This window comes from Sander vitreus, chromosome 1 (genome assembly GCF_031162955.1).
Source record: "Sander vitreus isolate 19-12246 chromosome 1, sanVit1, whole genome shotgun sequence".
Lineage (NCBI taxonomy): Eukaryota > Metazoa > Chordata > Actinopteri > Perciformes > Percidae > Sander > Sander vitreus.
Window position 1 is genome coordinate 11,535,388 of NC_135855.1, and position 12,329 is coordinate 11,547,716.

Below are 12,329 nucleotides of genomic sequence, written 5' to 3' on the forward strand. Positions count from 1 at the left end.
TGCTGCGCTTTCAGCTCAAGAGAATTTCAAGAGGCCATCTGGCCACAGAGCAGGACAATTGCCACAAAGCAGAGTGTGCCATTTATTTCACCCGCAAATCAGCCTTTGGAGCTCCCTAACCCCCCAGGTCTTTTCTTAACTTTTCTCCTTTCACTCTGTCCCTTTTCAAAGTCGAAGCAGCTATTATCGCTGACATGTCCAAACCAACCCTACTAATGCTTACTCTGACTTTGGCCCCTGGTAACTTATATGCTACTGCAGCAAAGAGACATGTGTTCAGACATAAGAGAAAGAGCAAACACCACATTTACATTTTTTAAAAGCCTAAATGCAGAGGACAGCCAATGTTAAGTGTGTTATTTCTGCATTAGGAACAGATGATCTTACATTCTGCTCTAATGGATGCATGTTACCAGTCAATAAATCAATAATCAAACTATCCCTAGGGTCCAAAAAGTCTCATGGGATTCCAATTTCTCCACCCAATACATGAATTGAATTCCCTTAAAGATGTACACTACAAGCTGCTCAGTACATTGTCAGTGAACGAAGCTTTCAGTAGTGCAGCGATTGTGTCAATTAAAACTTGAGCGATGTTGCTGAATGCATTAGAGATGTACCGTGTATGTTTTCGCACACTAAAATAAATCCGGCTGTAAAATTTGACTCAGGAATGGAAATTGTCTTAATCTTCATGCTCGTGGCTTCTTCTGATCAGGCTGTGATCAAACTGTTCAAATTAGAAGAAGCTAAATGAGAAAACTGCAGAAGGAGGCAGACGTTAGGATTTGCAAGTCCAATAAGCCATTTGCGGAGTGTGGATTCAGGAATGCCCTTTGAAATTTTAAAGTGAAATAAAAGCACACAAAAAAAAATCATTAAGAATGTATCTACATTCGTAGCTTTGTACATTTTATTCACGCTGAAGATTCCGCAAATAGCATCTTAGTAAACTGTAGCCCGAGATGCAAATATTCCTTTTCTCTTCACACTTATTCAACCATATCAGGTGTTCACGTACTATTTAGTTTTGCTGTTTTTTTGGATGGATCGATCCTCTTTATTGTGTTTATGACTGTTGGGGTGGGGTGTCTTTTCTTTTTTTTTAAAACCTCCACGCCCTCCCTGTAGTGAAACTCTGCCCTCCCCCAACTCCGGGTCATAACAAAGGCCAACCACCCCTCAGCACACTTTTGGAGGGTGGGACCCATTGTTATGGACACCAGAGGCAGATGGTCATTTGGGCCTTTACTCCACATGGACACTTGTGTGGAGGAATGCCTGGACACCCCATGGATGGCCGGCGGGGGGAAAGGGTCACCATCTGCTGCCTAAAGGTCACCCGTGTAAAGAGCATGCTTTTAGCCGTGCTTTTGGCTATTTTACATAAGTCAGTGAGGACAACCACCCCCACCTAGCAACAATAAAGGAAATGCTGCTGCCAGCACGAGTGATTCACACATATTAAGGAAACAGTGACTTGAATCTCATTACATTTAAAAGTGAAGCATCTGTTTGATTGATGACTGAGGAGAGAAGAAACTTTTTTTCTATTTAATCTAAAACCATAACTTTTTGCTTCTATCAAACCATCTCTGGCAAAGGGAAAAGATCTCACTGTAAACTGATATTATTTTTAGCTCATTTGTTTTAGGCAGAGATTTCCCTTCAGGCACCAGACACAACACATAAGACACTTGGTGAATAATTACCACAGTTCTTTATTGCAACAGAAGAATATTTCTAAACACGTGAAAGAGTGAAAAGTGAAAACACCATTAGACTAAGATTAAGTATTGAAATGTAAGGCCTCTTCCCTAAAGATGAATTATGTCACAAGAATACAGCATACTGAATCACAGTACATGATGGTGTGGCAGGGGCAATGTCTTTGGCATTAACCTGAATAGATTTCAAGAATATATATATATATATATATATATATATATATATATATATATATATAAGGCAACTAGGAACCCTTCAGGGAAATCATTTCTAAAAATATTTTGTCCTTATGCTGATACAATATGCTGAGGTGTTGAAATGCCAATAATGATGTTTCTCTCTCACATGTTGATCTGACGAGATGTTGCACGTAAATGTCATGGTGCCAAACATTCAGAAAAGCATCAGCTGCTAGATAGCCAGATAAATGAGTAATAACGGAGCCAGTCAGGGTGAGAATTATTATTATTGTTATTATTATTTTTTTCTTCTATAATTTGGCAAACTGTGTAACAGATAAACAAAAATGGATAATGCCTTCATTTTACGCATTTTTAAGCTGATAATTAAAATCATTGCCATCTGCCTTTTGATATTCTTCACCTAATGCAAGGGAATAACACATTACCTTCCAACAGAATAAGCTTTTTCAGCTTTTTTGACCATTTGAATTAGTTTGTTAAAACATTTCAAATGTGTACAGTCCATAGCTTTTATGAATTAAGTAAATCTGTGTTGAATTCCACTAGAGTCAAAAGCTAAGATGACAGAAATTTACCAAGCTAGTTACATCTCACAAAAACTCGTGCAGTATAATTCAAGTGTCGTTCATCCAGTCGTATGCTCAGTGCTTTCCAAATGCATGCGCTTTTGCTAAATCATTACTATACAGTTCACCTCTGCTACTCGTCCGAGAAGCTCGAGCAGGCGCACTACTGCGACTCCGGACAAGCAGAATAGGGAGACTGTGTTGCAGTAAGTTTTTAGTTTGTGTTTGGGAAGTACAGAGCAGAGTACAAACTGCACGAGTTGTGTGAGAGATTGTAAACGGATGTTTTGATATAGTTTTGCTGTCGTTAAAGGTGCCGTAGGTAGGATTGCGAACGTCCAGGCTTTAGCCAAAAGATGTGAACATCGACAACTTCTCAGTCCCTCCCCCCTTTTCCGCTAAAGCCCAAAACGGTCTCCTAAGCCCCTGCCCCCACAAGGGAGAATGAATGCGTGTGCATGAGCAGTGATTGACACGCAGTTAGACCCCCCCCCCCCCGGCCCTGATTGGTGCATCTGAACAGGGAGCTGTGGATTTTTGCAAATCACACTACAGGCTGTAGGTGGAGCCAGAGGAGCTGGATTTTTTTTTATTTTTTATTACCTGCTTCATGTAGTTCTACTGGAACATAGGGTCAGTTTCAGCAAATATGACAGAAAGTTAGTTTTATAAGGCTCACCTACTGCATCTTTAAACGCAGCCTCCTATTTCTTCAAATACATAATTCAATAGAATACATCAGGACCTTTCTCCGTTTTTTTGATTCTCCTTGCACCGTGGAGGAATGCAACAAAAGTCTCATGAATCCAAGGCAGCACTCGGTGAGTAATCAACATACAAATGGTCATTTTCTGGGTGAAGTATTCCTTTATAATCATTTTAATAAAAAAAGATCTAAAAAAGTCAGAATTTGGTCTTAAAGGATATAATTTAATCTATTTTGAGAGGGCAGGTGGGTGGACAGACAGACTGACTGACAGACAGACAGACAGACAGATAGATAGAGTTAAAACTGCATTTGACATGTTATACATTCTACTAAAAAGAGAATCACTTTGAGGCTGTTTGGTTCCAGGTTTCAGCTGCTCTCATCCTGACTGGCGGTGCGCCTGAGGGGAGGGTTGGGGCAGGCTGCGGTGCTGGCGCTGTTGGAAGAGAAGGGCGAAGGTGATGAAGACAGCTGGTCGTAGCTTGGCAGGCTGTCCTGGCTGGGGAGGACATTGAAGGTGCGTCCAGGCCGTGGCCTCGACCCGCCTCCACCTTCGCCCTCGCCGACGTTCCTCTGGCTCAGCACAAAGGCAAGAGACTCTGCGATGTGGCTTAGCGTCTGGTCCATGTGCGTTATCTATGACAGTGGAATCAAATATTGAAATAATACAATAGAACTTTAACTGAAAATGACAAGCCCTATAAGCCACACTTTCACAACCACTTGATACGTGGAACGAAAAATCACCTCAAACTAACTAAACTAAAAATGATTTACAAAATTCAATACTCCGCAGGAATGTGAGGCACACTTGGGGAGGGATTTGGGGAGGAGGCTGTGATACAACATTGGAGTTTTTCTTAGTTTTGACACAAAAAAACAAAAGAAAAACAACATCAAGGTTTGTCTTTTTGCGCTGCAGAACTGGCACAAACTGTTAAAAGATTTAAATGGAATCAACAATAACAGGGCCACATGTCTGTGCACATAAGTTTTTTGTGTTTATATTACAAAGCCAGTTAAACTTTTGTTGCTTTATCTAAAACTATTCCCAATTTGAGTTTCTTTTGATAAGTGAAACTGACACTGTTCACTTTTCATAAAAGTTCAAAATATGGGTACAAGACGGTAATGGCAATGGAAGTGTTTGACTTTGCTCTTCCACAAACAAAATAAATGATCTGAAAGAGTTAAAGACGAGGGAATATTGCTCTAGTTTTCCACTGAAGTTGCATAAAATCCCACCTTGTCCTCCATCCTGTTGAGTCTGGATCCGATGGAGTTGGTGCCTTTGTCTTTCGCTCGGTCTTCAGAGGGAAGTAAATAATAGGGAAGGATGATTAGTGGTTTCTTCCAAAGTTACAGTAATACATTTTGAGAGATCAGTGGAGTGATTCATTACCGGAGCCCGACTGGAACAAAGTTATCTTCCCTATAGATTGGTCCAGTCTGAGAAAACAACGGGAAGCTCAAGTCAGAAGAACATACATTTAAAAACCCTCTCTGTGTTTCCCCTCTCATTCCCCCACCCTCTTGTTTTTTTGTTGTTGTAATGATTGTAGAAAAAAAACATCATCTAACATTGCATAACTACGGGGATCTAATTCATATGAAGCTGTTTACCTTCTTTGCAGCTCCTTGATTCGCACCATGAGGTTGAGGTGGCCCTGGGAGTATTGCTCGATCACGTCGCGCACATCATATGGCTTACGAGCTTTCTACAACAACACACAAAATGTTTGAAACTGTTACATCAAAAATGTATTTTCATCATAAACTCCTGTTAGGTAGCCTGACAAGCCTGACCCACATTGGGTCTGGGAACACACCATTGGCAGGGCTCAATCAGAGGGGCGGGATAAACGGTTGTTTTTCAAATTTCCTCTGCACGCAATAGGGTAGCGCTACAACCAGGCAGAGCAACGAAGAAGGTAGCGGAGCTAGTTGATAGATTAAACTTTTGCCTTAGCCGGTCGGCAAAACTCCGAACACATCTTCCTTTTTTAAGAATGACTTCAGTGCCGTTCTTTGTTCTTTTCTCAAAGAAAAGCTTAACTCCAAGTCTTCCAGAGTCGCGGCCAAAACCGATTCGAAAGGCCGCTGTTCGCCAGCAGCACCAGCAGCCATCTTCTTTGTTTTCAAGTAGCAGGGAATTCACAAGGGGGTAAGCTTCTTCTCGGACCGCGAACCTCCTATGGCGCCATTTTGATGCTAATAAGCCATCACCTCCCGTTAGCATTCCATTGACTCCCATTCATTTTGACGTCACTTTGACAGCGAATAACTTTACATCTGAAGCGTTTAAAGACTCTATTTGTCCATTGTTTATTTTTTAAAGAAACACGACAATGTATAAAAGGCTCCGTTACCTTGTACCTCACGTTATGACTCCATAGTAGAAGTTTTTGTAAAAATAGGCTAACGATTGTGTCATAACCACATGACTTACTGTCGCATAGTAGAGGAATTACCGTACACTACAGGAGAAGCTTGCAGGCAGTTTCGTCTCACATTAGCTGTTTAAATGTAATTACTAATGTTAACTAGCATTTTAGTTAGCAATAATTAGCCTGTGTCTATGTTATCTCCTTACATATACCTACGCTCTCCGTCTCTGTAATATTCGGAATGATTGAGATTTCTCTTGGCACAGCTACCAGAAGACTTACAACTTTCAGACACGTTGCTCACGGCACATTTATGTCGTCTCTCTCAGTTGGAGGCTGCACAGTAACGCTAGCCATCACCGGAAAAGTGCTCCTAATGGCCTTCACTGGTCTCCGTCCAGAGCAACAGGATCTGTTGGTCCATTATATATATGTCAATGGGAATTCACACGGAACCGTCGCAACTCTGCCATCATTATGTTAAGCCCGCCCACCGACTCTATACACGATGTGATTGGCCTGACTAGAGTTTGCGATTTGACAAAATGTGTGTGTCTGAAAAAGTGTTAATTTTTACCCGGGAGGACAACACAAGGGTTAAATTGGGCTGGGGCTGTCTGGGGCTCCGCCACGGCACATAGGCCTACGCTCTTCTATGTCACCAGGGGACGCTGCACTTAGCACATCTTCAACAATGTATATATAAGTAGGCCCATTCGAGATGAGCTGCACCTCGCATGTGAAGTGGACGAGAGCTGGCGGCAGCAGCAGGAGGCGATGACAAAACGCCGCGGTCAAGTCGGACAGTTTACTACCGTATCAAGCAGCCTTCAGTCTGAACAGGAAGTCACAGAAACACTCACATCTTGTTGGGTCCCATTCCGATTCAATAAAACAATTGTACACAGTTTTATTTTGACAGAGTAGCTGTTAAAATGCTCTGCATGTGATCTGTCGCTGATGTTAACATACAACAGACAGACAAACACATCACAAACATCACTATCAGCCACACAACATGTGTTCTGTTAACAGAATAAGCCTTCAAATCAGAAAAAATAGCAATTCATTTCTTAGCAAAAACCCCTTTGTTCTTTCACAAGTATGTGCTCATTTATGTGTAATTACTTCCACCAACTAATCAAAGTATTCTCGTAAGCGTAGAATCTGCCATTTAGAGTCATTCAGAACACATACTGGCGAGTTGCTCGAATGACAGCCAGCATGTTGCGCCTCCATCTTTAAAATGCATTAGCCAAAGAGGGACATACCTCCGCTTTTTGCACTTTTAGACTCACTGGCACCGTGACGAATGTCAGGGGGGAGATTACTCGCTAGGGAAGCGAAAAAGAGAATTAACAACGCGATAGGCTAAGCAACAAGACCAAAGTTAATACTGGAGTGGCTAGAACAGCTGCGTGTAAACGATGGAGATACTAAGAGCTAATTTTGGGTTCGGCCAACGTAGGGCTTAAAACGCAATCGCAACCAACTGAAAGTAATATTCAGTTGGTTGTCATATACAATGTCACTGCTAGATGGGAGAAATTCTTACACAACGTAGCCTTAAGATTATTTTTTGGCCCTTTTCGGCCTTTATTTTGATAGGACAGCTGAAGACATGAAAGGGGAGAGAGAGGGGGGAAATGACATGCAGCAAAGGGCCGCAGGTCTGAGTCTAACCCTGGCCCGCTGCGTTGAGGAGTAAACCTCTATATATGGGCGTCTGCTCTACCAACTGAGCTATCCGGGAGCCGTCGGACTGCGCAGGCCTGGCTCTTTCACCTGTTCATCGGCCCTCATGTCACCTGTCTCTCGTTACAAAGCTCGTCGCCTTGTGTGTTTAAGTCTGCATGCTCCGTTTGCCCGGTGTCAGTCCGTCCACTTCCCAGTGTCAAGTTTAACAACCTTTTCCCTAGCGTGAGTTTTTGTGTTTTTCAGTGTTCATGGCTTCATCGCGGGATCTGCAGCTTTTCGATGATGTTCACGCCGCGTAATTACGTCACTTCAGAACGTTCTCATGGCAACAGGGGGAAATGGCTGCTCTTGTGTGAAGTAAACGCAACATTTTTCAACTTTCTGCTAAGATATGTGTGACTTTTTGCAATGAAAATGCGGGGATTATGAAATCATGCAAGCCCTGCATATTTTGCGTGAAAATCTGCAATTTATGCGGCGAAAGTGCGGCGTATTTGAAAAAATATGCAGACTTTGGCTGATTATGCATTGAATTATGCATAATCGCATAATCACGTTTTTCTGGAGGGACTGTTTATGAATTTAATAGTTAATAAAGGCCCTGTACGGTAAAAAGGTTATATTTATTTATTTATTTATTTTTGTTTTGATTGTTTTCCCAGCTGGTCTGGAACCCTACTCAACTCAAGAGTGATGAAGAGTGGTGGATTGCAAGGTAGAGGGAAAATATGTCAGAAACTGACAGCTTTATTAAAGTGCTCATATTATGCTCATTTTCAGGTTCATAATTGTATTTAGAGGTTATATCAGAATAGGTAAACACCACATTTTTGTTGTGCCGCACATTGCTGCAGCTCCTCTTTTCACCCTGTGTGTTGAGCTCTCTGTTCTAGCTACAGAGTGAGACATCTCACTTCTGTACCATCTTTGTCGGGAGTCGCACATGCGTAGTAGCTAGGTAAGGACTACTAGCCAGTCAGAAGCAGAGTACAAGGTACTAGCAGCTAGGCGAGCATTATAACGTGTGTTACAAAGTGACGCACGTTCGTCACGGAAGTAAAGGCTGGACTACAATAGAGCTGTTTGGAGCATTTGGTGAACAGTATTTTCTGTTGGAGATGGTAAGTCCCTTTGGGGTGGACTTTGGGCTTTTTCGCTTTGTAAACCTATAACGTGCACAAAAAAGATATACAACACAATAAAAGAAAGGGAAAAAGCCAAAAAGCACAATATGAGCACTTCAACAGAATGTTAATTGCTCTGATATTCTGCTGAAACATGATGATACATTAACTCTAATTGGCATCCTCGTGTTCAGAGCAGAGGGTTGTCTCACCTTGTTATATTTTATTTACAGTTTGTCAAATGATATAAATCAGATTTTGTAGTCAATGCGCACACACGGGCACCCATGGCAACCAGTGCTTAATAATAAATCAATTTCAGGTTAGTTGGATTACTAAAACGAGAAAAGGGCATTTCCTTTAAGACAGTGTCTTACTCACCTGGAAATTTCTCTTGGCCACAAAATAACGCATTCTCTGGATCACCCGGATGGCTTTCCGATGTGACTCCGTCAATCTGTGTAAAAGAGTTTCATGTGAATGAGTTTGTGTTACTGGAAAACGTTAACATCTCGGTAAGTCTTCTTAAAACACGACTTAGATTAGCTTGAGACCCCTTGCTCTATTTGTCTTGCATGAAACGCGAATCACACTGAAAAGATGGCCGACATGGCCTTCACACCCAAACTTGGGAAGAAAGTATTCAGTGCAGCACAGTTCAGAGGGGGGGGCAGGGGTCCATGTAGAGTCTAAAGATACTATGTTACACAGGCTCTGTATTCTGCAGACCACTCTACCTCTGTTTCCTTTTAAAAACTCACTCGCCCCTCCCCTCCATGAAGTATGCTGGATGAGGAGTCAGTTGGGGAAATGTTGCTAGTCCTCGGGTGTTTGGGGTCGGGCGACTGAAAAAAAAATCAAAATTCTCTTTTGAGACATTGCTAAGTAGCGCTGATAGTAGAAACTCATTTGTCGTGAGTGTGCGTGCATGCTATGCGTAGGCTGAATCGCAATCGCGTCAAAACAAATCTGATTGGCCAATACACACCAAAATTAAAATTACTAAAATGATCCCTCTCTTCATCAAACATGACATACAAAATGTTGTGAAACAGAAACAACAACCAGAGATGCTTGGCCACCACTGTCCCGCGCCTACGGCACAGTTTCATGATGACGGCTCAGTCTACATCTAAAGCCTCGTTTCCACCAAGCAGTCGTGTTCAGTTCAGTCTCACGATGGACTTTTCACAGGCAAAACAGTGGGCTGATTTTCAAATGCTGCTTTTCGTGACATTGTCAAATATATCATGAAATCTAAATACTGTGCTCTGTGACCTATTATCGAAATCCATCTCCACCACAAATGGCGGGGATATAACCAGAAACAGACAGTGAGGCAAACAGGTGGATACAATGTCTTTCAACTTTAGTTAGTTTTGTTTCAATTCACAATGTTAACCACCTGTTTAAAACTGCGACCGTTCGCTGGAAGATACCTTTCCCTCGAAATGTAATCGAGAATGCAGTCCCGTTGTATGGGAACATACTTTTTAGGAGACAGGGTTGTCTGAGAAGGTACAGCACCTTTCTCTTACTGTGGCTCAACTTGGTGGTTTCCCTTTGTGTAGAGCAGAGAGACCATTTTTATTACCATCAGTGTTGAATACTAATATTTTGTTCTTGCCATTCTTTGACAGTTCAGAAAGTTGTTGCATTTCTGGTCAGTTTTGAGCAAGCAGTTACTGAATAGTTGCTGGCCTTATGAAATTGCATTATTCCTTGTTTCAAAAATTGTGCTCAAAATGTAATGTAAAAAAAAAACTTCTGTCACAGTTGAAGAAAAAATTACTAATACTCAAACTCAGTGCATGAATGGAACAGCTTTTGTTTTCTCTTGCGACTGGTCCAACTGCTCCATGAGACAACAAACAAGCAACACTGGCTGTAAACTTTTACTTCCCACCTACCTATCCCAATCCCATCCCAATTTTGTGGTTTCAAAAGACCATGTCTGCTGTGATACCTGAGGTGTAATTTGTGCTGTTTGTGACAAATGTGTGATTGTTAAGTTAAAACATGCAATACCGTAATCATCTTCACTTTACCAAAACACCCTTCACTGTGCTGTCAATACCAAGGCAGCTGCAGAAATATGACTTCTGTGAACTATTCCACATCCAGACTCTATACTGCATCTTAAGGCCAAGGTGCACTGAAAGTGTCTGATGCACGCATTTTAAAGTACACCTATTGTTTGAAATGGCTGAACGCGCACTTTTGACCACTTCTACTCCGACCTTGTTTCCTTGTTTACGCCTCTGTCTCTCCTCTCTGCTTTACTATATAACTGAAATACTTCATTTAGCTTTCTTCTCCGCTGTAGACAATACGGACTATTTGACTATTTGGAATTCAAGCTGCACTTCAGCTTAAAATTGAATTTTGCCAAACCTAGGTGTTCTCTCGTCATAGATAAAACAACAGTAGTATCTCATAATGGTTAAATTTAGCATGGGATTTGATGTGGCATTGCTCTACGTGAACAGCTGGTTACATATTTTGGAGTCGACAGAGCACAGCGTGATCTTTGCCAACAATGTTGCTGCATGCAATATCCACTCTGCATCATTACACCACCGTTTAGAAAAGGAAGTCCCATGGGGTCAAAACTGCCGCGCCATTCGTTTCACTTACTGTGCACTTACATGACACTACAGTAACTTATCACACATTTCCTTATATCAGTCTCCGTCTCTTGCTGTGCAAGTGCCTCAGCAAGCACAAGCACATTTCCCTAATAGAGAATCATTTCGCAGCAGAGACAGAGGCGCTCTGGGGTTTGGCTCATTACAACGGTTAATTACAAAGAGCAAAAAATACATGCATATGTTCTCTAACATGGTCATTAAAATACACTCACACATAAACACAGCATCAATGCAATTGCAGTGCAATGGTGGTGAACTCACTGTGACAATGAGGTGATAGGAGCCAGCTCATTGTCTCGCTCTGGCTCCAGCTCGTCGGCAAAGCTGCAGTTTCTCTGCAGGGGGCCCGGAGAGTGGACGTCCAAAAGGCCAGGGTTTCTTTTCACTGCATGTTCATACACAGAAGCACACGCACACACACACAAACATTAGACTTTAATTATCAATAAATGTGTGCATCCAAAACAATCAGTGTTTCGGCAGACTAAGTCTGGACCTAGTCTCGCATTGCCAGACCTTCCTCCACAGGTCTGGTGAGTCCACACAGCATTCCGGCGGGGTGGGAGAAAAACGTGCTGTGGTTTATTGGCATTTCTTTAAACCAATCACAATGGTCTTGGGCGGCGCTAAGCACCATGCGGAGCCACGGCGCCTCTGCAAAATAGCCTCGGAAAGGAACTTGTTTTGGTGGAACGTGCTCGTTGAAAGGTTGTTTTAGTCGTGCAACAGAAAACTCAGATTGGACAGATAGTCTAGCTAGCTGTCTGGATTTACCCTGCAGAGATCTGAGGAGCAGTTAACCATAGTCCTCAGAAATCCACCAGTTTAAAATTCCAACACAAAGAAAGCATAAGGTAACGGACAATAGTAACCGAAAAAGCAGCTTAAACTCACATAAGAAATAGTTATTTGCCTTTTTCCTGTTGCATAATACAAATTGTACATTTGTTTCCCAGAGTACAATGTCTATTTTATATTTTTTTAACATATGTAAACTTAAAGGTGCAGTAGGTAAGCCTTATAAAACTAACTTTCTGTCATATTTGCTGAAACTGACCCTATGTTCCAGTAGAACTACATGACCTACACCTACAGCCTGTAGTGTGATTTGCAAAAATCCACCACTCCCTGTTCAGATGCACCAATCAGGGCCAGGGGGGGGGGGGGTGTCTAACTGCGTGTCAATCACTGCTCATGCACACGCATTCATTCTTCCTTGTGGGGGGAGGGGCTTAGGAGACCATTTTGGGCTTTAGCGGAAAG

The 12,329-nt window shown here is 42.1% G+C and overlaps 1 protein-coding gene across 1 annotated transcript in view; it reads right to left on the reverse strand.

Moving 5' to 3' along the window:
* Nucleotides 1-3,505: 3,505 nt before the first annotated feature.
* The window catches only part of kcnq1.1 (potassium voltage-gated channel, KQT-like subfamily, member 1.1), a 42,097-nt gene continuing 33,273 nt past the window's right edge, over nucleotides 3,506-12,329 (reverse strand). Inside the window, exons 12-17 of the mRNA XM_078256790.1 lie at nucleotides 11,328-11,451; nucleotides 8,797-8,872; nucleotides 4,830-4,924; nucleotides 4,609-4,655; nucleotides 4,452-4,513; nucleotides 3,506-3,842 (exon numbers count right to left, since the gene is read on the reverse strand). Of these exons, the coding sequence (XP_078112916.1) occupies nucleotides 3,576-3,842; nucleotides 4,452-4,513; nucleotides 4,609-4,655; nucleotides 4,830-4,924; nucleotides 8,797-8,872; nucleotides 11,328-11,451 (671 nt within the window). The 3' untranslated portion in view covers nucleotides 3,506-3,575. The remainder of the gene's footprint in view (nucleotides 3,843-4,451; nucleotides 4,514-4,608; nucleotides 4,656-4,829; nucleotides 4,925-8,796; nucleotides 8,873-11,327; nucleotides 11,452-12,329) is intronic.